This window comes from Gorilla gorilla, chromosome 18, assembly GCF_029281585.2.
Source record: "Gorilla gorilla gorilla isolate KB3781 chromosome 18, NHGRI_mGorGor1-v2.1_pri, whole genome shotgun sequence".
NCBI classification, from domain to species: Eukaryota; Metazoa; Chordata; class Mammalia; order Primates; family Hominidae; genus Gorilla; species Gorilla gorilla.
Window position 1 is genome coordinate 86913654 of NC_073242.2, and position 23574 is coordinate 86937227.

At 54.3% G+C, this 23574-nt stretch overlaps 1 protein-coding gene across 7 annotated transcripts in view; it reads right to left on the reverse strand.

Moving 5' to 3' along the window:
• Nucleotides 1-22703, reverse strand: part of KIFC3 (kinesin family member C3) — a 44328-nt gene extending 21625 nt beyond the window's left edge. For 2 of the 7 annotated variants that reach the window (XM_063700248.1, XM_063700249.1), the window contains exons 1-6: nt 22478-22703; nt 18177-18387; nt 15106-15248; nt 8702-8840; nt 5587-5789; nt 5047-5376 (exon numbers count right to left, since the gene is read on the reverse strand). In XM_063700248.1, coding sequence (XP_063556318.1) covers nt 5047-5376; nt 5587-5789; nt 8702-8840; nt 15106-15248; nt 18177-18348 — 987 coding nt within the window. In that variant the 5' untranslated portion in view covers nt 18349-18387; nt 22478-22703. Of the gene's footprint in view, nt 1-5046; nt 5377-5586; nt 5790-8701; nt 8841-15105; nt 15249-18069; nt 18090-18176; nt 18388-22477 lie in introns of those variants that run through there. The other 5 variants (XM_063700251.1, XM_063700250.1, XM_031002749.3 and 2 more) reach the window with 5 other exon arrangements.
• Nucleotides 22704-23574: the final 871 nt, after the last annotated feature.

Below are 23574 nucleotides of genomic sequence, written 5' to 3' on the forward strand. Positions count from 1 at the left end.
CATGGCTGGGGAGGCCTCAGGAAACTTACAATCCTGGCAGAAGGAGAAGGAGACACAAAGCATGTCTTCCATGGCGGCAGGAGAGAGACAGTGAGCACATGAAGGGCAAACTGCCACTTTTAAACCATGAGACCTCATGAGAACTCACTATCACAAGAACTGCATGGAGGAAACCACCCCATGATCCGTTCACCTCTCACCAGGTCCCTCCCTTGACATGTGGGGATTACAATTCGAGATGAAATTTGGGTGGGGACACAGAGCCAAACTATATCAGATGGTGATGGTTGTTGCACAATGAGAATGTACTGCTGCTGAACGTTACTCTCAAAAATGCTTCAGATCAGCCGGGCGTGGTGGCTCACGCCTATAATCCCAGCACTTTGGGAGGCTTAAGCAGGTGGATCACCTGAGGTCAGGAATTTAAGACCAGCCTGGCCAACATGGTGAAACCCCATCTCTACTAAAAATACAAAAATTAGCCAGGTGTGGTGGTGTGAACCTGTAGTCCCAGCTACTCAGGAGGCTGAAGTGGGAGAATTCCTTGAACTCAGGAGGCAGAGGTTGCAGTGAGCCGAGATCGTGCCACTTCACTCCAGCCTGGGCGACAAAGCAAGATTCTCTCTCAAGAAAAAAAAAAAAAATGCTTAAGATGGTAAATTTTATGTTATGTCTATTTTTAAAATGATTAAAAAAAAAAGAAGAAGAAGGAGGCAGCAGCCAAACAAGACACATTTGAGGGCAAAATCTAGTTTTCCAGCCTGTGGTCTCTGAAGACAAATTTTTTTTTTTTCTTTTTTTTTTTTTGAGATGGAGTCTTGCTCTGTCACCCAGGCTGGAGTGCAGTGGCGCAATCTTAGCTCACTGCAACCTCCACCTCCTGGGTTCAAGCAATTCTCCTGCCTCAGCCTCCCTAGTAGCTGGACTTACAGGTGTGCACCACCATGCCCGGCTAATTTTTGTATTTTTAGTAGAGATGGGGTTTCACCATGTTGGCCAGGCTGGTCTCGAACTCCTGACCTCAGAAGATCTGCCCACCTCGGCCTCCCAAAGTGCTGGGATTACAGGTGTGAGCCACCACACCTGGCCTGAAAACAATTTTTTAAGTTTCACTCTTGAGGTGCAGGGGGCAGGTAGGGAGTGCCGTGAGTGCTGGGCACAGTGGCTCATGCCTGTAATCCCAGCACTTTGGGAGGCTGAGGCAGTCAGATCTCTTGAGCCCAGGAGTTTGAGACCTGCCTGGGCAATATAGCAAGACTCCGTCTGGACAGAAAATACAAAAGTGGGCCAGGTGTGGTGGACACCTGTGGTCCTAGTTATTCAGGAGGCTTCGGTGGGAGGATGGCTTGAGCCCGGGAGGCAGGGGCTACAGTGAGCTGTGATCACGCCCCTGCACTCCAGCCTGGGTGACAGAGTGAGACCCTGCCTCAAAATAAAAAAGGAGTGTAGTGAGGTCTGGGCAGCATGTCACATTATTGGGAACTTCAGGAACCTTGAGGCCATGGCTCTAGGGACATCCACAAGAGGACAGGGGAACTCAAGGCCAGCAGGACATGGCCTGGGACTGTTGTTAACAACACTGGGGAGGATCATCCCAACAGCCACAGCCTCCTGTGGTCACCAGACCAAGATGAGCGGCCTCTGTGGCCTGGGTCAGCTAGGTGCTCAAGGAGTATGGGCCGTTGGCCCAATTGCTCTCAGTAAATACAAACACCTCCTCCACCTGGCACAGCAATGGGGAGGTCTGAGAAGACTTCTGAGCTCCCACAAGCCCAGGTCCCAACAGTGATGATGGAGCCCCGTTAACTGAGTTGGCTTTGCCAGTAGGGCAGGGGGATTTCATAAGACCATTTTTTATCCCCTATTCCCCTGAGGTAGGTACTATTATTATCCCCATTTTACAGGAAGAAAAACTGAGCTCCTAAGAGGTTAAGCCTTGGTTAGGCAACTTACTTGAGGTCACCTGACCAGTAAGTGGTGGACCTAGGACCGGAACTCGCATCTGACTGACCCTTGCAGAACCCTCACCCTTAACCATGGGGCCACACAGCCTTGCAGGAACAGCAGTGTGAGAAAGCAGCCAATCAGAAGCCAGTGTGGACAGGGCTGGAAACACAGCACCATGGAAAACAAGGCAGAGTGTACCCCCTGGTGGGCTTTGCTTAGAGAGGCAAAGTTCAGAATTCCAGGAAAGTCCAAGTCTGAGTCAAACCACAGTGAGGCCAGCAGGAGACCAGGGCATGCAGGAGTGACAGCTCACGATGCACCACACATTACAGTTGACCATCTTTTTTCTGTCCATTCTTACAACAGATCCACCCCCAAACTGCAATGCGACATTTGTGAGCCCCAGTTTAGAGACTGGGAAGTGAAGGCTCAGAGAGGAAGTGACTTCCTACAGCTGCCCAGCTGCACATGGCACAGCCAGAATAGAATCCTGCTCACGGGATTCCAAATCCAAAACTCTCCCAGTAACAACAATGGTGGTGGCCACAGCAACACCAATGACTCACTAGGGATCATCTCATCACGCCCTATTATTACATCCATTTCACAGATGAGGAAACTGACCTGCAGAGTGGTAATTAACTGTCCCAAGGTCACACAGCTAATAAGTAGTGCCAAAGTCAGGGTTTGAACCCAGCTCCAGGCCCATGTGGTTGGCCACATCTCCACAAGTTCGGGCCCTCCAGAGTATCTCAGAGACCTGGAGCTTCAGATACATCCCCTGAGAAATTTCCAGAAAAGAGCTGCAGTCAGAAAGTTCAAGGACAGGCTGGGCGCGGTGGCTCACGCCTGTAATCCCAGCACCTTGGGAGGCTGAGGCTGGTGGATCACCTGAGGTCAGGAGGTCGAGACCAGCCTAAACAACATGGTGAAACCCCGTCTCTACTAAAAAATACAAACAATTAGCCAGGCATGGTAGTGAATGCCTGTAATCCTAGCTCCTCAGGAGGCTGAAGCAGGAGAATCGATTGAACCTGGGAGGTGGAGATTGCAGTGAGCCGAGATCGCGCCATTGCATTCCAGCCTGGGCAACAAGAGCGAAACTCCATCTCAAAAAAGAAAAAGAAAAAGAAAAACAACGTTCAAGGACAAAATGAGAACAAAGACCAGGAACCATTCTGAATTCCTAAGTCACTTGTGGGAGTGGGGTAGGCTCAGGGGTTCTCCTAAGAGAGGCTAGAGAGCTGGGGCTCAAAGAACTAAAAAGGCTGGGATGTTTCCTTCTCACTTTCCCTTCTTAAAAAGTAAGTTGATTTTGTTAATTAAAGGAAAAAGTGTTTTCAAAAACCTCTTTAAAGTCACAAAAGGTTAGACACTACGATTTCACTTCTATGAAATGTTCAGAAAAGACAAAGCCATAAAAACAGAAAGCAGATTAAAGGTTGCCAGGGGCTGTGGGGCAAGGAGCATGGGGAGTGACCATCAATAGGCCTGTTGGAGTGATGAAGATGTTTGGCAATGAGACACTGGTGATGGGTGCATTGCCACCTTAATATACTTACCACCGACCACCGAATTGTACACCTTCAAGGGGAGAATTTTATGGCATGTGAATTATATCTCCACAAAGCCCATTTTCTTTTCTTTTCTTTTTTTTTTTTTTGAGACAGAGTTTCGCTCTTGTTGCCCAGGCTGGAGTGCAGTGGCGTGATCTCAGCTCACTGCAACCTTTCCCTCCCGGGTTCAAGCAATTCTCCTGCCTCAGCCTCCCAAGTAGTTAGGATTACAGGCGCCCACCACCACACCCAGCTAATTTTTGTATTTTTAGTAGAGACGGGGTTTCACTATGTTGGCCAGGCTGGTCTTGAACTCCCGACCTCAGGCGATCCACTCACCTCTGCTTCCCAAAATGCTGGGATTACAGGCGTGAGCTACCACGCCCAGCCCACAAAGCCCTTTAAAAAACACTTATTTGCAAAATGAAGTGTCTGAAAAGCCTAACTGGGGAAGGTCAGGGAAGGAAGAGGGGCTGCTCAGCCTTTGCCTGAGGCCAGACACGTGTCCTTCAGGGTGGGCCCTGGACCCCCTGCAACCCCCCAGGGCGCTTAAGCCACACCTCTCCTACCACAAGTCCCTTTGCACTGGCTAGGCCTCAGCTCAGAGTACACTTTCCTCTGCTCTGTCCCAGAGCTCAGCTCAAGACGCCCAGGGACAAGCCCTCGAGGCCATGTGTGTGCCCATCCCAGTGAGCCCTTCCCACTTTCTGTGGGTGTGTGAAGCAAATGTCCGTTTTCCCCCAGGCAGAGCCTCCACCAGGTGGGAGCCTGCTGTCCACTGGGGTATCCCCCGTGCCCAGCTCACTGCCAGTACAAAAGGGGCGTGCACAAATACCCAAGGGAGCAGGCGGGCATGCAGCAGGCAAGAGGATACAGGGCTAGCCTAGAGGAGTCCCCAGTTAGTGGGGAAGGCAGGCCCAGATAGTCAAGCTGTGGGGTAAGTGTGTAAGAGGAAGACACAAAGCATGAGGGGCGCCCCAAGGAGGCCCACCCGACTCAGCAAGGGGCAGATGGGCAGGCCAGGCCATTCTTGAGAAGAGGACACACCTGTAAGCTGGAAGAAATGCTGCATTTCAAAAGCGCGCACAATATGCTGCCCCCAGAACTGAGAGAACAAGTCACAGCACACATGATGCGCAATAGGCAGACGTCAGCATGTCCAGGCCATCTCTTTGCTGGCTCATGGGACCCAGAAAGAACTTAGCTCTACCTGAAGGCCAGTCTGTCAACAGAGAGTGCTGGGCCCAGAGCTCAGAGGCCCAACAGCCAGGCCAGGGCACTGGATCAGAAGTGGGGATGATGTGGCAGACAGGCTTGGAGACCTTGGGGAAGTGGGCGAGGCTCAGATACAGCCACAGAGACAGACACTGAGGATGAGAGTGGGGAAAGAGGCCTGGGAGCCCATATGGAGATGCAGAAGGAGAAGAAGGTGACGCAGTCACACACACAGAAGACGGCCGGTGGTCAGCCCCATGGGACGTGCAGCTCATGAGCCAATGGTACCCAAATGTCCTGCCCAGCCAATGAAGGAGACAACGCTGACCTGCATGAACCCTGGCTCTCCCTGGCTTCCAGAGGTTGAGAGATCCCTTCCCCAACATGCACTCAAACTAGCATCCACCTTTAACGAGAAATCAAAAGAACAAGAAACGTCATGCCAATCTCCTGTGGGGTGACCATCTGATGAGTTTTGTCCGCTCAGGCTGCCCAGTGCAGGGCACCGTCGAAGATGGGGTGGACTCAGGGTGGGAAGCACCCCACACCTTCCTGCTCCACTCACGTCTACGTCACCTCCTAGTGGGGAAGGTCCTGGCCCCTGGTAACCGCAAGGAGATGGGGCACAAGGAGGACCAGGATGGGAGGCCTCTGCAAGCTGAAAGAAATGCTGCATCTCAAAAGCGCATCCTCCAGGATGGGAGGCCTCTGACTCTCACCACCCTACCCTCCAGTGTATTCCAGGAAACGAGACCCCAGCTATCTCCTCTTACACCAGTAGCCTGGTGGGGTCAGGTGCCCAGGTGATGTCCTCTGACGTGCTCCATAGTGGGCAGTGGCCTCTGCCCATCCCAGCCTCCCCAGGTACCTGGTTCTGCAGCTGGGCGGACGTGGCCTGCTGGTCACTGTCGCGGAGGGCCAGCCTCTCCTGTAGGACCACCAGCTCCTCCTGTAGCTGGGCCTTCTCCTCCTGGAGCTGGGACATGGCCTCCACCATCCTAAGCACCATGGGGGCTGCACCTGGTGGCCCCGACAAGCTCGAGCACCTCCTGCTGCCAAAGAGACGCCCACCTACGAGCAAAGTAGTGGCTGATGAGAGGGCAGCAGAGGTCCCACGCTGGCAGAGGAGGGGGTCCATCACAGCAAGACAGGCCACCAGGGATGATAGGGGTGCAAGCAGAGGGGGTGGGCAACCAGGTGAGGGCTGGGGCAGCAGCGGCATAGGTTAGTTGGGGCCTCCAGGGCCTGTCCCAGAAGAAGACACTTCCCCAGGCAGCATCTGGGGGATGAAATTACCTGGATCAGGACTTAAGAAAGCAATTTTCACTGAATACGGCTCTCAAAGCACATGTTCTAGGTCTGATGGGCCAGCCTCTCTCCATGGCCAGGCTGCAAGGAATCGCAGCTGGGAAAGACAAGGGATTCTCACCCTAGAAAACTCTATTCTTGTAGGAACGTTATTTCTTTAAGTCTCAAACCCTCTCAAGAGTACAGAAGAGAAGAGTGGGGCTTCCCAGCCTGCCCCTGTGGCAAGTGGTCAACTGTGCAGAAAGAGGGGAGCCAGGGGAGCCGTGTGTATGTGCGAGGGACAGACAGACCAGGACACAAAGCCAGCCCCACACATTGAGCAAGAACTCAGCCAGCCGGCACCTAGCAAGGATGAAGTGCAGGGACCTCCCAGGCAAGAGAGAGGGAAACACCCGGCTGGGCGGAAGCTCTGCCTGAGTCCTCCTCCTCCAAAGGCCTCCCACTGTCCTGTCACCAGGAACGAGAGAGATGGACAGATGGATGAAGGACAAGAACACAGAATCAGGGCCCGTGACCTGTGCACGGGGCCTGGGATGCTTGTTACAGCTTGCTTCCAGGGCGCCAAGAATGGCCATGGTCTTTGCAGGTAGGGAGCAAAGAGTTTGGGGGAGAGAGAGAAGAATGGGGGGCTAGGGAGGAGGGATGGGGGGTTTGCCTCCTCCCCTCAGGGAGCACCAAGTGGGATGTGACAGAGTGTGGCAGAGTGAAGGGTGAAGAGGGCATCTGCTGGCCAGAGAGTGCTGCCCTCCACCTCGGAGCCTGGGGCTCTAGGTGTTCCCACATTAGTCCCCAGGAAACCCAGGCCTCGGCAGGCTGGGGTTGGGGGGATCTTAGACTCTGGGAAGGAAGCCACTTGCACCTGAAGTCACACACCCCTCTGACAGCCTGGCCTGAGGGAAGCCAAATGGACTCAGCTGGACAGGGAAGTGGGGAGGGTGCAGCTTGCAGCTGAGCGGGGACATCTCAGCACAGCCCCAGGAGGAGGGGCAGATAGCTAGAGGCCCCCCCAACCCACTCTAGGAGAGCAGGAGGGGCACGCACAGGTCGGCTCTTCCCTCCTCCACCCGAGCACTCCAGAGAGCTGGAGCTGGGCATCCCCAGTTGGGTGGTGACCCTGGCTGTGTGGCCTGCACGTGATGCAGCATGCATGTCACACAGAGCTGGCCAAGCTCCCGCGATCTGTTCTAGAGTGAGTGAGATCAGACGGATGCTTCCAGGCCTGCACACGGGGCAGCATGAGCAGCACGTGACCAGCGTGGCCCTCAGCCCTTTGCAAGCTGCTGCAGTGAGGCAGGGAACACACTGGACTCCTGGCCCAAGAGCTGGTTCTGCCATTCGAGAGACGTGTGGGAGGGGCCCAGCAGGAGCTTCCTAGGAGAAATGGGGACAAGGAGCCTTGCCCGAAAGGAGCCCAGCACCGTGGACATGCACAGGCGTGGGTGGCTGTTACACAACAGGCCATGGGGCAGAAATGAGGCCTCGGAGAGCCCAGCTCATCCAGAACACTGCTCACGCCACAGGATGTCACCCCTGCAGGGGCTCGCCGGGTCTCGGCACTGCGGCAGGGCAGTGGGAAGGGGGCCAGGAGAGTGCTTGTGGAGAAAAGATCTCCAAGAAGCTCACGGAGGTCCCAGGAAGGGGAGGACGGGAGGACAAGGTGAGATCAAAGGGGCCCTTGTGCTGGGGAGGCTGCACTCAGGGCTCAAAGATGCGATGCAGGCGTGGCCTGGACCCACTGACCAGATAACCCTTGCTGTTCCTGGAATCGGCCTTCCTCTTCTCAGTGCACAATCAGCAAGATGATGTCCCCTGCCCGAGGCTGGCCTGCCCACACTCAGCCAGACCCCAACCCCTGCCACTCGCTGCAGAGGAGTGCCTAGGCCCAGACAGGCCAGAACCCCAGAACAGGGCTCTGGGACAGCCTCAGAGAAGGGAGTGGCTCCTTCCACCACATGGCAAGTTCAGACACACAAGTTAACCTTTTGGCAATGGAGGAGGAAGATGACAGAAAGGCCAGCTCCTTTTTCCGTCACACGCTCTCTTCCTTCCGGGCTCCTAGAAGATGCTGCTTCCCCATTATCACCAGGCTCTCGCTTACTGCGAGGGACCCCCGGCATAGACCCGTAAGACTACAAGGGGGGCCTGCAGAATCTTCCAGAACCAGCCAGCCCTGGGCACCATGGCAGGCCCTGCCAGAGAAGAGCTGAGCCACTGGCTCCTTTATCTCAGCCTCTGGCCAGGAGAATCAAAGTCCTGTCCTAGGAGCCTCCAGACCCTGGGGGCCCACGGATAGGAGGGAGAAGGCCGAGTCTCTCTCTGCAGGTGGTGGCGTCTGTGAGGCTGCCACCCTCGCCCTGCTTTAGACAGGCACTGGGAAAAAACAAAAAGCAGGGAAATTCAACCCCAGCCCACGCTGGCCAAGGACTCTTATCACTGGGTGGGGCCTGGATGCTGTGGGAGGCATGGGTGAGATGAAGGTTCTATACACACCACTGTCCCTGAATCCAGGAGAAGCAGGCTGGGGGATTGCAGCTGCGGATCAGGCAGCTGGAGTCTGTCTAGGCCACCTCCAGCCGGGGAGGACAGGGAATGGGGATAGCACCAACTGCACAAGAGCCTCCCTCCTGTGCTGGCTTCACTGGGGAGTGCCGGTTCGGCGGGCAGGCCTGCTTTACCTGTATTCTCTACATTCATGGTGCCACCAGCTTCCCGGGCCTCCCGGGCCCGCCTGGGGGCCGGCGCCTGTCTCTTCCAAAGCTTCTCTTCTTTCGTCCCCTGACTCTGGCTCTTGCACCCCTTGTCCTGCAGGGCCTGCTGCCAAGACACAACCAGAATCCTCACATGAAGGAGACTGCGCCAGGGAAGGACCCTCGAGCCAGAGGATGGTGCGCTCCTGGAGCTGGCAAGGATCCCAGGGCCCAGCGGGTCCAGTCCCTCCCTTTGTGGGTGGGTGGGGACGTTGAGGTCCAGGATCTGGAAGAGGATGTGCCAGGTCCCACAGCAAGACAGTGGCAGTGCCTTCTCCTGGCCTCCCTCAGCAGCTGGTCTTCTGCACCAGCAAAGAAGGTTCTTAGGTACTTCAAGTCCTCAGGTGAAGCTCATGCCATCCCTGCAGGGTCTGAGAGTCACCAGCACAGAGGCTGGCTTGCTTCCGGTGCGCACACCCCACAGGCAACCGTCCAGCCCCACCACACACATATCAACCTCAGGGCAACTGCTCCCATGCCAGCTGCTGCCACCCCAGGCACACAGCCCCGCATCTCCAGATGGGACCCCCAGGACTGCCAAGGAGGCTGCGCAGGAGTCCGTCCGAGCAGGGGAAGGGCCACAGCCCTGCCTCCTTCACTCTCTCCGCCCCACAGGACTATCGAGAGGCCATGGGAAGCCGTCTCCTCTTCCAGGGGGAACACAGGCAAAGGACTCGAGACAAAGAGAGCCAGTGCACAGGCACAGGGAGAGAGAGGGGAGGCACGAAGAGGTGTTTCATCCAGAGAACGTCACCTGCTGCTCACACAGAAAGATGCCCAAGGCAGGCGGCAGGGCCACATGCAAAGAGTGATCCCATTTGAGGATCATGAAAATAAAACAGGCATAGAGACAAATCTAGAGAACTATATAGACAGTGATCCTCTCTGGAGGATTGGGGGGATGGTGTAGTGGCTGACAGTAGAAAGAAGCATCATTTCAATTTTGGGGGAATAAAAAGAAAGTTCACAACAGAGAGAACGTGAGAAGAGGGGAAAGGAGGTGGCCTTACATTTCATGTTGAACCTCTTCGGCATTTGAATTGTTAACCTTATAAACACTGACTGTGTTTTTTTGTTTTGTTTTGTTTTCTTTTCTTTTTTTAAATAGAGTCTCACTCTGTCACCCAGGCTGGAGTGCAGTGGTGTGATCTCGGCTCACTGCAATCTCTGCCTCCCAGGTTCAAGCGATTCTCCTGCCTCAGCCTCCCAAGTAGCTGGGGTTACAGATGTGCACCATCACACCTGGCTAATTTTTGTATTTTTAATAGAGATGGGGTTTCACCACGTTGGCCAGGCTGGTCTCGAACTCCTGACTTCAAGTGATCCACCTGCCTCAACCTCTCAAAGTGCTGGGATTACAGGCATGAGCCACTGCACCTGGCCATTTTTTTTGCTTTCTTTTTCTTTCTTTCTTTCTTTCTCTCTCTTTTTTTTTTTTTTTTAAAGACAGAGTTTCACTCTGTGGCCCAGGCTGGAGGGCAATAGCACAATCGCAGCTCACTGCAACCTTGACTTCCTGGGCTCAAGCAATCCCCCTGCCTCAGCCTCCCGAGTAGCAGAGACTACAGGTACACACCACCATGACTGGCTGATTTTTGTATTTTTTGTGTAGAGATGGGGTTTTGCCATGTTTCCCAGTCTGGTCTCAAACTCCTGGGCTCAAGCGATCCTCCTGCCTCAGCCTCCCAAAGTGTCAGGACTACAAGCACGAGCCACCATGCCCAGCTTTTTTTTTTCTTTTTCATATCAACAGAGGTTATCTTGGAAGAGAGATAGCAAACAATTTCTGTGTGTCTTTGTGACCTTTAAATTCAAAACAAAAAAAAGTGCTCAGTCTAAAAGATAAACACGTAGTCTAGAGGCGGCAAGGCCCGTGTGTGAAGCCTGGCTCTTCCTCGGCTAAGCTGTGTGACGGTGGGCAAGTTGCTTACCTTCTTGAAGCTGCATTCTCCTCATTCTTAAAATAAAAATGGTAATAACAGGACCGCCTCACTGAGCTTGTGTGAAGAGTAACAGACAACTGCAGCCAAGTCCCCAGAAGGTGCCTGGCACATAGTGAGGGCTTGATATGAGGTAGCTATTATCAGGACATGATTCCTGTAATCTTCACATTTTTTTACTTTGACAATCAAAAAGCCAATACAGATAATTGAAAAGACAAGAAAAGTGACATCAGCAGGCTCCTTAGCCCAAAATTCACCCCCTCCCTCTCTCGACCCAGAGCTCCACTTGAGAAGGGCGGGTGGGGGACACACCTCTTATATTTAGGAATATTCCTGCTGGGCGCAGTGGCTCACACCTGTAATCCCAGCACTTTGAGAGGCTGAGGCGGGTGGATCACCTGAGGTCAGGACTTCGAGACCAGCATGGCCAGCATGGTGAAACCCTGTCTCTACAAAAAAATGGAAAAAAAATTAGCCGGGCGTGGTGGCAGGCACCTGTAATTGCAGATACTTGGGAAGCTGAGGCAGAAGAATCACTTGAACCCAGGAGGTGGAGGTTGCAGTGAGCTGAGATTGCACCACTGTAATCCAGCCTGGGTGACAACTCAAGACTCTGTCTCAAAAAGAAAATAGAAAATTCCCTCCAACTTAATTTTGACCCCACCCTGTGACCAACTGCCACACCATCGTGAGCAGGCTTGTGAGCCACGGCGGCAAGGACAGCAGCTGGAAGTTTCCATTTGCCAGCCAGGGTAAAGGTTACACTATTTCTGGCCTGTTGGCCAAGCCACAGGAAGGACAGACGGGGCCCTGGGGGGTTGGGAATTTCTGCAGCGCCTCTGTGGGGTGCATCTCAGGTTTTAACTGCTGGACAGAGGCTAGGGAGGGCGTGTCACTAAGCCTACCAGGTTGCTACACTGTGCTTGGGACCCACTCTGGCCCCACATTTTCGACCCTGAAGCACCTACCACGTAATGGAGCTTTGTGGGGGCCCGCCAGGATGTGAACGTGGAAGCTAGTTGCTGGTGCCAGCGTCCCAGAGATCTTCAGTAGATCTGCTGACCCCAGGACTCAGCTGTAACCACAACTCAGCACCCCATAATCAAAGCTCAAGAACAGAGACACCACCCAACTCGAGGCTGTGGGTTTCTGACTGCCGCCTTCCAATTTAACTACAGATGGCTCAAGACAGAGTAAAGAGCGGGTCCTCAGGTTTCTTTAACTGTTCTCTCACCAGACCTGCTTTTCTAGCAGATTTGAACAGATAAAAGAAGAAACTTTTGGTTCAGTTTTCAGATGAATCACCTAAGAAGGGACAAGAAACACCTCAAAACACAAGACTGTCCCTGAAGCAACATCAACCCCTGCACCCATGTTCAGATCAGGGGCTGGGACAACAAGCTACCCGGGCCAGGACATCCATTTGTACCAGGAAGGACACGTCCCCTTGAAGGGTATGTGTTTCCCACACTCCATCCTGCCCACCATTTGTACATATTCCTTCAAGGCTCTGTGAAAATGTGGCTTCCAGAAAGGGCAGAATCAGTGTATGTGGATGGTCAGGAGAACATGGGGGGGTGGTGGGCCCTCTCGTGCACCGGCTTTCTTGGGGGGTGGGCCTTGGCAGCATCCCCAGATAGCCCTGGTGTCAATCCTCTGCCACTGCCTTCTTGGCCCCTGCCTGGTTTGCCTTCATCCCTTCGTGATTATTTGGTCACTCTCTGGCGCCTCTGCTAGACTCTCTTGTCTCTTTCTGCACTGTACCTCTGACCCTAGCACAGACTGGCACATTCTAAATAATCTGTTGAACAAATGCATTAATTAAAAATGGGCAGAGCTTGTACTGCCCTGAAAATACTCAAAGCTATCACTGCATGAACACAGCACAGATATTTGTTTAAGGAGCTCACTGCAATCAGAAACAATACAGAGGATCTGTTATAAATAATTTATGGTAAGCCCTGAAGTAGACTATTATGCAGCCGTGTAAAAGAAAGAGGTAGGGCCAGGCATAATGGCTCACATCTGTAATCCCAGCACTTTGGGAAGCCAAGGCAGAGCCCACAAGTTCGGGACCAGCCTGGGCAACATGATGAAACCTCCGTCTCTACAAAAATTACAAAAATTAGCCAGGTGTGGTGGCACATGCCTGTAGTCCCAGCTACTCAGGAGGCTGAGGTGAGATGACTTGGCTGGAGGTTGCAGTGAGATTGTACCACTGCATTCCAGCCTGGGCAACAGAGCCAGACCTTGCTCAAAAGAAAAGAAGAAAAAAAAAGGGTAGTTCTGTATGTGTTGATGAACATGAAGAGATTACCAGGACTTACTTGAGGGAAAGAGCTAGTGACAGAATAACATGTAAAATAAATAATAAAAATCATGTAAATATGCACTGGGAACTGTGGCTCATGCCTGTAATCCCAGCACTTTGGGAGGTTGAGGTGGGTAGATCACTTGAGGTAAGGAGCTCAAGACCAGCCTGGCCAACATGGTGAAACCCCATCTCTACTAAAAATACAAAAATTAGCCGGGTGTGGTGGCACATGCCTGTAGTCCCAGCTATTCGGGAGGCTGAGGCATGAGAATCGCTTGAACCTGGGAGGTGAAGGTTGCAGTGGGCTGCGATCATGCCACTGCACTCCAACCTGGGCAACAGAGCGAGACTCTGTCTCAAAAAAAAAAAAAAAATCATATAAATATGGCTGGGTGCACTGGCTCACACCTGTAATCCCAGCACTTCGGGAGGCTGGGGCGGGCAGATCACTCGAGGTTAGGAGTTCAAGACCAGCCTGGCCAACATGATGAAACCCTGTCTCTACTAAAAATACAAACATTAGCTGGGCATGGTGGCACACGCCTGTAATCCCAGCTACTTGGGAGGCTGAGACAGGAGAATCACTTGAAACCGGGAGGCGGAGGTTGCAGTGAGCTGAGATCATGCCATTGCACTCCAGCCTGGGTGACAGAGTGAGACTCTGTCTCAAAAAAAAAAAAAAAAGAGTTCAAGACCAGCCTGGCCAACATGGTGAAATGGTGAAACCTTATCTCTACTAAAAATACAAAAATTAGCCAGGTGTGGTGATGCACACCTGTAATCCCAGCTACTCAGGAGGCTGAGGTAGGAGAATCACTTGAACCCGGGAGGCGGATATTACAGCTAAGATCACGCCACTGCACTCCAGCCTGGGCAACAGAGTGAACGAGACTCCATCTCAAAAATAAAAATCATATAAATTTAATTAAGTGGTTCTATATAGGAAAGTTAAATAAATAAACACCAAATACTTAATAGTGGATTTCTCAAAGATAGAGGACTACGAGAGGCAGTTTCTGGATAACTGTATCTCTGCCCTGTTACAAGGCTAGTTGTGTTGAATGGTCGAATATGTGACCAGCAGCGAGTAACTTAACCTCTCTGAGCCTCCACATCCTCATCTCTAAAGCTCAGATCAAATACTGTATCCTGAGATTGTTATGAGTATGATGAGGACTAACATGAGATCTTTTAATGCCTGGCACAGAGTCCGTGTTTGATAAACAGTAGCTCTTATTACTATTATCATTATGTATTATTTCTATAGCCAAATATACATACATATGTAAAGTTTATCTTTTTTCTTTTCTTTTTTTTTTTTTTTTTTTGAGACAGGGTCTCACTCTGTCACGCAGGCTGGAGTGCAGTGGTGCAGTCACTGCAGCCTCAACCTCCTGGGCTCAAGCAATCCTCCCACCCCAGCCTCCTGAGTAGCTGGGACTATAGGAACCACCACGCCCAGCTAATTTTTTATTTTTCTTTTTGTAGAGATGGGGTCTCACTATATTGTGCAGGCTGGTCGTGAACTCCTGGGCTCAAGCGATCCTCCTATCTCAGCCTCCCAAAGTGGTGAGATTACAGGCCTGAGCCACCGCGCCTAGCCTTACTTTGTCATTTTAAAGTCACTTGGTGATAACTGCAAGGGAGAAGACCCCAAGTTTTAGTGAATCCTCCATCTAGCTTTGAATTCTCACTTCAAACAAGGAAATATTCCCAAGGAAATACAAGGAAATACTCACATAACCATGTTTCAGAATAATCAACTACCCCAAACCTGCCTGTTTCCCAATACCTTCTCCAAGCTCTGCCCATCTCAGCTAAGGCCCCATGCTTCCCATTTTAACACCTCAGCCAGGGCATGGCTGAAAAGCTCCTGTCAGCTCCTATGAGATTTCCCGTCTGACTTAATAAAGCAGGCTCCCAGGCAGAGGGGTCATGAGGGGCCCAACAGAGAGGTGCGAGGTGGGTCCCCGGCTCTCCCCAGGTGCTTCCTACCCCCAGAAGCCTGGCAGGAACCCAGCCACTGGAGCTCAGAGAGCCAAGGCACATGCAGCCTGGAAGGCCCCAGTGCTTACCTGCAGGGTCAGGTAGAGCCCGTGGGGGCTTCCGGGGCCAGCCCAGTCCACGCTAAGGGCTCGGCACTGAGCTAGGGCTGGGCGAGCTGCACTTCGGGCACTGGAGTCCTCGTCACCGCAGACTGGGGTATCTTTTCCACGCCCTGTCCCAGGACAGAGAGATAGGTGAGACACTCCGACCACTGGCCGAAGACTGCTAGCCATGGACCACTGGCCAGGGCCGCAGCTGAGCTCAGCTTTCACACATCCCTGGCTGGTCCAGATGTGGCCAGGAGGGGCTCACACACCCTTACACGCCTGCCCTGCAGAGGGGAAGGCCTGGCTCGGGGCAGTGGCTACGCTCCTTCCTTACCAAAAGCCGCCCAAAGATTCTCTTCTGGAAGGGGCCCAATACCCCACCGGAGGCTCCCCTATCCCCACAGTGGCTTTTGGGGCAGGCATCTGCTCAGCAGGGCAGCGGAAGGAAGCCAATGCCAGCCAGCCTGCATGAAGCTTTGGGGACTTGCACAGGGGCTATGGCTTTATTACCCCGGCTGCCTCTAGGTGGCAATTTCTTCCCTGACTTCTTAATTAAGACCAAATCCAAACCAGGTGGCCCAGCCTCCGTTGCCTCCCCAAGCGTATTCAGAACCAGCTAACGTGCATCCCCTTGTGCCTCTGACACACTGCCTCCCTCACCCATGGGAGAGAGGGCGGGCTGTGGCAGCAATGCCCCAGCCACCCACCTCCACCTGCAGGGCTGAACAGGGTGGGATGGGGGCCAGCCTCACGAGTCATGAGGCACACTGCAGAGCCACTACCCTGGGGCATAACAATATCCCGAGTGCCAGCCACTGGGCCAAGTGCTTTTCAGGCCTTACACACATTCTGTTTTTTTGGGTTTTTTTTTTTTTTTTTTTTTTTTTTTTTTTGAGACAGGGCCTCTCTCTGTTGCCCAGGCTGGAGTGCAGTGGTGCGATCTTGGCTCACTGCAACCTCCACCTCCCGGGTTCAAGCAATTCTTATACCTCAGCCTCCCGAGTAGCTGGGATTACAGGTGTGCACCACCAGCCCAACTAATTTTTGTATTTTTAGCAGACACAGAGTTTCACCATGTTGGCCAGGCTGGTCTTGAACTCCTAACCTCAAGTGATCTGCCCGCCTTGGCCTCCCAAAGTGCTAGGATTACAGGCGTGAGCCACAGCACCCAGCCTTTACACACCTTCTTGATCCTCAGTTTGCTTGTCAATAAAATGGGGACAACTTCACAGCCCTGTGATAAGGATCAAATGGGATGAAATACACGTGGTGCCCATGTAGTGCCAGGCACACAGAAAGGGCCCACAGTACAGGCCAATAGGACTACAGTAGCCATCAGCTCCTCGAAACTCCCCAGGGAGGTGGGGGGCATTCTCTCCACCTGACAGGCAAAGAACCGGAAGCCCGGAAGGGTTAACAATGTGCCCAGGGTCACAGGGAGCCAGGATTCAAATCCCATGTGCTAATCAACCCTCTGCCAGCCAATTCTCAGGGTGGCAATATGGGGGTTGGTCGGGGGACTCAGAGGGGCCTGGGGCAGCTGAGCTGGCTGAGGCCCAGTGGCAGGCACGGCGCTTGCATTTCACACACAGGATTTCATCTGACCTTTGTCTTAAATTTTTTAAGTGGATAAAAGTCTGTATGGTCATATAATCTTCATAATACCCAATTTTTTCCTTCAGGTTAGAAAGCTGAGATAACACAATATTTCAAAGACCTATATGCATGCACACACACACACAGACACACACGACTAGAAGGCACTACATAAAATGTTCAGCGACTAGCTTGTGATTTTTATTTCCTTTTTGATATTTTTCTATGTGTTTTAAGTTTTCTAAGGGAAAATGTTCTTGTTTTACCGGAAAAGCAATACTCATTCATATTACATTTGTAATACTTAGGACAACCTTATGGGGTAGAGGCCATCCTCTGCCCCTTTCAGACAACTGGGCTACCTGGCCCAAAAGCCCAGGCTTTTCCCCAGGCCCCTGGGTCATCCCCAGCCTGGCTGTGCTGCTTGGGAGCAGCCAGCCCCAGACAACCATAGAAGCAGAGAGACCTCGGAAGGCATCAGTCCAGCTGCCACTGACAGCACAAATGTGGTGGGAGAGAGGCGTGAACAGGAGTTTGCTGTGTGCCCTCTCTGGGCCTCAGTTTCCCCTTCTGTGCACCAAGGGGCTCGGACCTGATGGCCCAGAGGGACTCTGCTAGCTCTCACAGGCTGGCAGTCTAGACCCTGTTCCTGTAGGTCACGAGGGACAGGGAGCAGACCCCTGAAGGCACCTTGCCTGGAGAGTCCTCTCTCCCCCACACTACCAGGGCGACCTGCCCACGCCTCGGGAGAGGGTCATGGACAGCTCCCCAGCCCCGCCAATCCAGTCCCGGCCCTGAATCAGAGAAGCCGCTCACTTCTTGACTTTCGCGGCACCGGGGGACATGACCCAGAAAGGCGAGCTGGCACTGACAGCTTCCCGGGGGGTACAGTGGGGGCCAAGACTCTGGGACCTCTGCCCACCTGCTGTCAGGGTCTCTACAGAAGCACCTGAAATGAGCACATGGCCCCCAAGCCCCGCCAGGCCACGTTCCCGAGCAGCCTCGGTCCACTCCCAACGCCGTCCAGGGGCCAGCCCAGGCAGGATCAAGTGTCAGCGGCGCTTGGTGCCCAGGCAGCCACTTCACCTACCTTGTTTACCAGCCTGGGCAGAGACCGGAGCTAGCCCACACGCTCTTGGCCAAGGACGGCAGCCCGCAGAGCTCTGACCAGCTTGGCCAGAGGGAATGCAGCTGATTCCCCCTGCTCTGTGCCCGACCCGTGTTAAAGTTTAACCCGGCTTCCAGGTCTCCTCTTTTCCAGACAGGGGCGCAGGGAAGGAGCGCCCGGCGAGACTGACGCTCCGGCTCCACGCCCGCCCGGCTCTGGGCTGTCGGTTACCCTGTAATTACCTGACAGCTCTGACTGGGCTTAGGAACCGGTGAGAAACCTCAGTCTCATCTCTGGTATCTGGAGGAAGGAAGGGAAATAAAGAGGCATTTTAAAAATGCGGACTCACCAGTTCTCAACCTCCCCGGGCCGGTGTGTGGGAAAGGGCGGGCGGCCGGGCTGGCTGGGGCTGGGGCGGGGCGAGCCATCCCCCGCTCGGGCTCCGGGGCCCGGCCCACTCTCCACAGGCCCCGCAGCGAGGGCGTGGCTCCCAGGTTCCACGTCCTGCGAGAGGGGACCATGGCCTGGGGCTCAGCAGCCTCCTCGGGGCACCAGGCAGCCTGCGGAGAGAACAAGGGGAGATAAGCTTGAAGACCGTGGACCAGCACAACTGCACCTCGGGCAGAGCCAGCCATCTGGAAGGGTCTACGCCCCACCGGTCGCTGGTTACCCAGCGCAGCAGCTCCAACTGCACTGTCCCCCAAAGACCCTAGGGCTCGCAGGATGAAATGGGGCCTGCTGCCTTTTGGGGGTATTTGTTTCCGAATACGGAGGCTCCGAAGTGCGAAAGGAGCATGTCAGCTGTGCCTGAGACCCCACACCTGAGCCCTTCCCAGCTGAGCCTGGAGCCTGAGGACAAGCCAGGTCCTAGCCCCACACAGAGGAGGCACCGCGAGTCAGCAGCATCTCCGTAAGTCTAATCCTTTTCCTCCAAGACATCTAATTTTCTAATTGCACTTAACCACATGCTTAACCCTTAGGCTTCAGGCTGCTCTGCCTAAGGCCTGTCAGCAGAGCAGTGAATGCTCTGAATATTAACATTTCACTGAGGAGAGACTCAAAAGGGCCCTGACTGTGGCCAATGACAAGTGAAGTCTATATACAGCAAGTTCTCATTCATGTATTCGACTAGCCTGCGCTCTGTGCCTAGCATGTGGCAGGCACCGTATAGGTGTTGAGATAAAAAGATTCATTCAGTCTTCATTTAATAATGCCTACTGGGTGACAGGCATCTGCCAGGGGTCCTTTTGGATCAGAAGAGATGAGGCCTGAAAAATCCCAGTCAGAAGGGAGATAAACACTTCAAAAAAACCCTCACAGTCTGAGCAGGCTACTGGAGGCAGCAGGTGCAGGCCAGGCACCCGGTGGTGTGGGGAATGGAGGGGGGCAGAGAGCATTGGTCAGGGATAGAAAGCTTCAGTCAGGGATAGGTCCCTCATGAACTGAACAAATGAACAGAGCTCAGGTATTCCCTGCAGAAGTCTTTATTGAGCACCTACTGTGTGCAAAGCAACCTTGAGGACATTTAAGGTGATCATGCTACAGTCCCAGACTCAGACAGTAATGTCATTTACAGAAGAAGCGAAGTCAGCTTGGAGAGGCAACATGGGGTTTTAAGATTGAGGTGGGGGTAACTGAAGGACTTCCTAGTGGAGCTTCCTGGGCTGTCGACTACTCTCCCCATCCCTCACTGCAGTGGCCACTTCCTGCCAGGAAGTGAAGATAGTTATTTGAAGGGTGTCCACCTCCCCTGACCCACTATGGGCCCATACACATTCATGTTTGCAGCCCCACTGCACCCAGCCTGCAGCTGCACCCACACTAAGCACTCTGGGATGGCTTGTGGGGTGAACGTTCTGAAATGAACACACACAAAAGCTTGAACTGAAGCCTGGAAGAGAGGTCAGGGCTGGACACAGACTCAGAGCTAAACAGGGCCACCAATGCCACAGGTGAGGAGGCAATCATCAAAGCTTGAGCAAGAGGAGACAGCCATGTGATAACAGGGCTCACTGGGGGGTGGAAAGCTGCAGAAGGAAGGTGAGAGAGGGACAGGAGCTCCAGGCAAGTATAGAGTTTTCAGAAGTGACTGAAGTGTAAGTGGGAAGGAGAGGTTGGTCAGTGCCCAGTGCATCATGCCAAAGAGACGTGGAGGACTGAAAGCCCAGACAGGCAGAAAGCCTGAGCCTGTGGAGGGAGAAGGGCAGATGGCAAACTTGGGAAGGCTCAAAGAGTGGGGCGGGAGCTGGGGGAGGAAGCAGCCACTTCCTTCTCCTTGGGAGTGTTTGGCTAGGATGGGAAGGAGAGGATGTGGTGTCTAGAATAGGGGGAGAGTTGAGCATATTGGGGAGACAGAGACAGGAGTGACTAAAGCATTGAGAGGCAAAAATAAATAAATAAATAAATAAATAAATAATAAAGTAAAGGGTCCAGGGGTTAGGGGCCTGAAGATCTGGTGTCTGATGTTTGCAGAGCCCAACCCTGGAAGAATGCCAGGCACCTGGTGAGGAAGCCATGGTCTCTTCCTTCCTTGACTGAGAACTAGGAGGCTCCTGGGTTCAGTCTTACTGGGAAGGGGATGGGAATGTGGGCCAAAGGACAGGGCAGAGGCTGATCTAAATACGTGGGCCAGCTCCACTGAGGAAACTGAGATGGACCAGTGTGGCATGGAAGAAACCAAGGGGAGCAGCCAAATGTCCTCTTCTCCAGGCTGCTTGGCACAGAGCTGGGCACACAACCAACCCTGCAGACCAGCTGTCCAATGGGCAAGGGAAGGAGCAAGGCAGGTCCATCTGTAGTCTCGGCTGCTGGGAAGGTGAGACAGTGCAGGGCATTGGAGGCTGACTCCACAGTGGACAGAGAAGACTTTCAGGGAGATCAGCTCAGCTCAGTCTGAGGGGCAGGGACAGGAGGAGATAGCGTTTCTGCCGTTATCAGGAAGGGAAGTGGAGGAGGCAGCCAGGAAGATATCGGGAAGAAAGAGGAAGGGCGTGTGCTAGATCCCGAAGAGGAAAAAGCAGCTGAATTTAGCAGCCTCAGGGGTGTGAAGGTCAAAAGTATCAAGGAATCTTAAGCCCAGGGTTCTGGGCCAAGAAAGCAGCACCCTCTCTCATTTACATGGGCATCTGAGATGAAACGTGGTGTCCGGGAACTTCTACCAACCTAGGATTCGTGGGGGAGGGCAGTGGGACTGGTTCAGAACCCGGCTCCCCTGTTTACTAGATGTCTGACCTTGGGAGAATTACTTTGCCTCTCCGTACTTCATTATCTCCATCTATAAAATGGGGAGAACACCACCTTATAGGGTTGCTCTAAAGATTAGACAAGGCCAAGTGTTCAGAACAATACTGGCATATACAAAGAGCTCCAAAATTTTATGTTTCAGTTACTTTGCTCCAGTGGTGGGTGAATGCAGAGGGCCTGGCTGGGGAAGAGGGTCTCCGCCTCTCTGGGTTTAGACCAGGACAGCAGAGCTGCAATACTCCCCCTGCCCTAGATCAGGGACATTGCAAAGATTGGGGGGACAGGCTGGACAGCTGCTCAGAGACTGCAGCAAGCAGGGCTTGGTCCCCCTGGGAGAGCAGGCAGAAGGTCAAGGAAGTTGTACAGGGAATGCCACCTCCCTGCACACCATCATCTATCCTGGGCTTTCCAGGGCAACCCAGATTTCAAACCCTCTGCTCCCTGGTGCCCCTATGAACAGCAGAACTCACCACCCTGTGCCCCTAAAGTCCAGTCACTGCAAATGCAGGGCCCCATTCTGAGACTGCATTCCTAGCAAATGACTCTCCCTGGTCAAGGAGACGGCTACTTTAACAAGGGCATGGGGAATACACGTCTGGGAAAGAATGGGTGCTCACCCCATTCAGGCAGAGGAAAAGCCGGGGAAGGTGAAAGACCAGGGGTAGCCACATCCCGCAATCTTGAGACAGTGTTGGGGTATGGAGGTGGGGGCTGGGTAGCAGTAAATGGTACTCCAGAATGTTATTAAACACAGCTTCCTCTTTAATATCTCCCAGGACCAGGCCCTTCACTGCACCAGCCAGAGTTCTGCTCTAACTAGCAGTGCGGGGCTTAAAGGGGTGGTCCTGGGATCGCCCTCCCTGCTGAGACCCTCACAACTGCTGCGGCTGTCAATGGCCCGATTCCTCACTGCCCGGAGGGCACCGGCCAAGGCCCTTCTTCCTAACCTTTGGGCGGGCGCACCCCGCCCCAGGCCCTGCCAGGGAAAAAGCGAACTCCCCAAGGGACGTGGTGGGAGGGACCCAAAGGCAGCCTTCCAGGGAGCCCTGGGGGTGGGGAAGACGCCAGGAAGGGGAGAGGGCGGCGCCGATTGACAAGCCCATCCCGGGTAGGGTCTGCGCTCTTCTCGTTCAATAAAATCCAAACGGGGTCCCGAGGCTGCTCGGATCCCGTGGGACACGCCGCCCCCGTGCCCAGCTCCCAGCAAGGTCCTCGACTCGGGCTGAACGGCGCTGGAGGGGACCTCGCAGGGCTGGGTCTCCCGGGCCTTTCCCTCCCCGCGCCCCTAGCGGGTCCGGGCAGAGGGGTCCCGAGGGCGGGGCCGGCCCGGACGCGGCGCCCCGAACGGCGGGCCGGGCGGAGCCCAGCGCCCCGCTCGCACCCAGCCCGCCCGGGCCCCCCACTCACCGGCCTGGCGGAGGCAGGATCCAGGCGTCGCCGCAGCGCCCGGGGCTCGGCCCGGCCCGGCCCGCCGGCAGGAGGCAGCTCCACGCCGCCGCCTCCTCCTCGGCCAGCCCGCTCGCGCCCCTCCCGCACACTTTCCACAGGAAATGATTAACTCGGGCCGCGGCGCGTTCCCATGGCAACCGGCTCCGACCCCGGCGGGGGGCGGCGGCGCGCGCCCGCACTCACGCGCACTGGCGCGCACGCGTCAGCCCGGGCGCGCCCCCGCAGGTCTCCCGCCGGCACTCCCCCTCCCACTCCCACTCCTTCGCGGGGCCTCCCACTCGGGCTCTCCCGCCTCCCCGCGTCCCGCACTCGCACTGGCACACGTGCTCATGCGTTCCCTGAAGGCTCTCACAAAACATGCCTGCACACGGGCTGGCACACACGAGGCAGCCCACACAGCCCCACACCTGGTGAGCCATGCGTACTTTTGCACAGCCTCAAACCCGAGTGCAAAACTTCCACGCGAGTACTCACACATACAGTTCTCACGCGGGCTCTCATACCAGTACGTGTCTTCCCATCCCAACACACACACAAGCTCTTACTCACGAGACAATACATGTACATCCCTTACCGTGTCCTTGCACGCGCTGGCGCACATGCACTCACACTGTTTTACAGCGCACACGCTCTCACTCGCTCCACCACCTACTCGCTGGCCAGGCCGCCTCCTAGCCACAGCACTTCCTACCTCTGCACCCCAGCCCCACCCCAGCAAATGAATATCTTCCCAGCAAGGAAGCTGCCTGGAGTCCCTTAAGGTAAAACATTCCTTCAGGTTCCAGTGAAAACACACCAATGGTGCAGCAGTCCCCGGCCTTGCTGCAGAAGGCCCTGCTACTGGGGCACCTAGAGCCTCAGAAGAGGCCTGGGGGAGGCCAGGGGGCCTGCCAGCCGGGAGAGACAGCTGACCTGGAGGAGCCACTCTGTTCTTTGTCTCCCAAACAGAGGCAGCATTTTATTCCAGAGCCAGCAGCAATATTCTCCCTCACTCTCCACACCCCCGGGTGCGGAAGAGGAGAAAGCAAGTCACTCTGAAGCCAGCCCATGCAGGC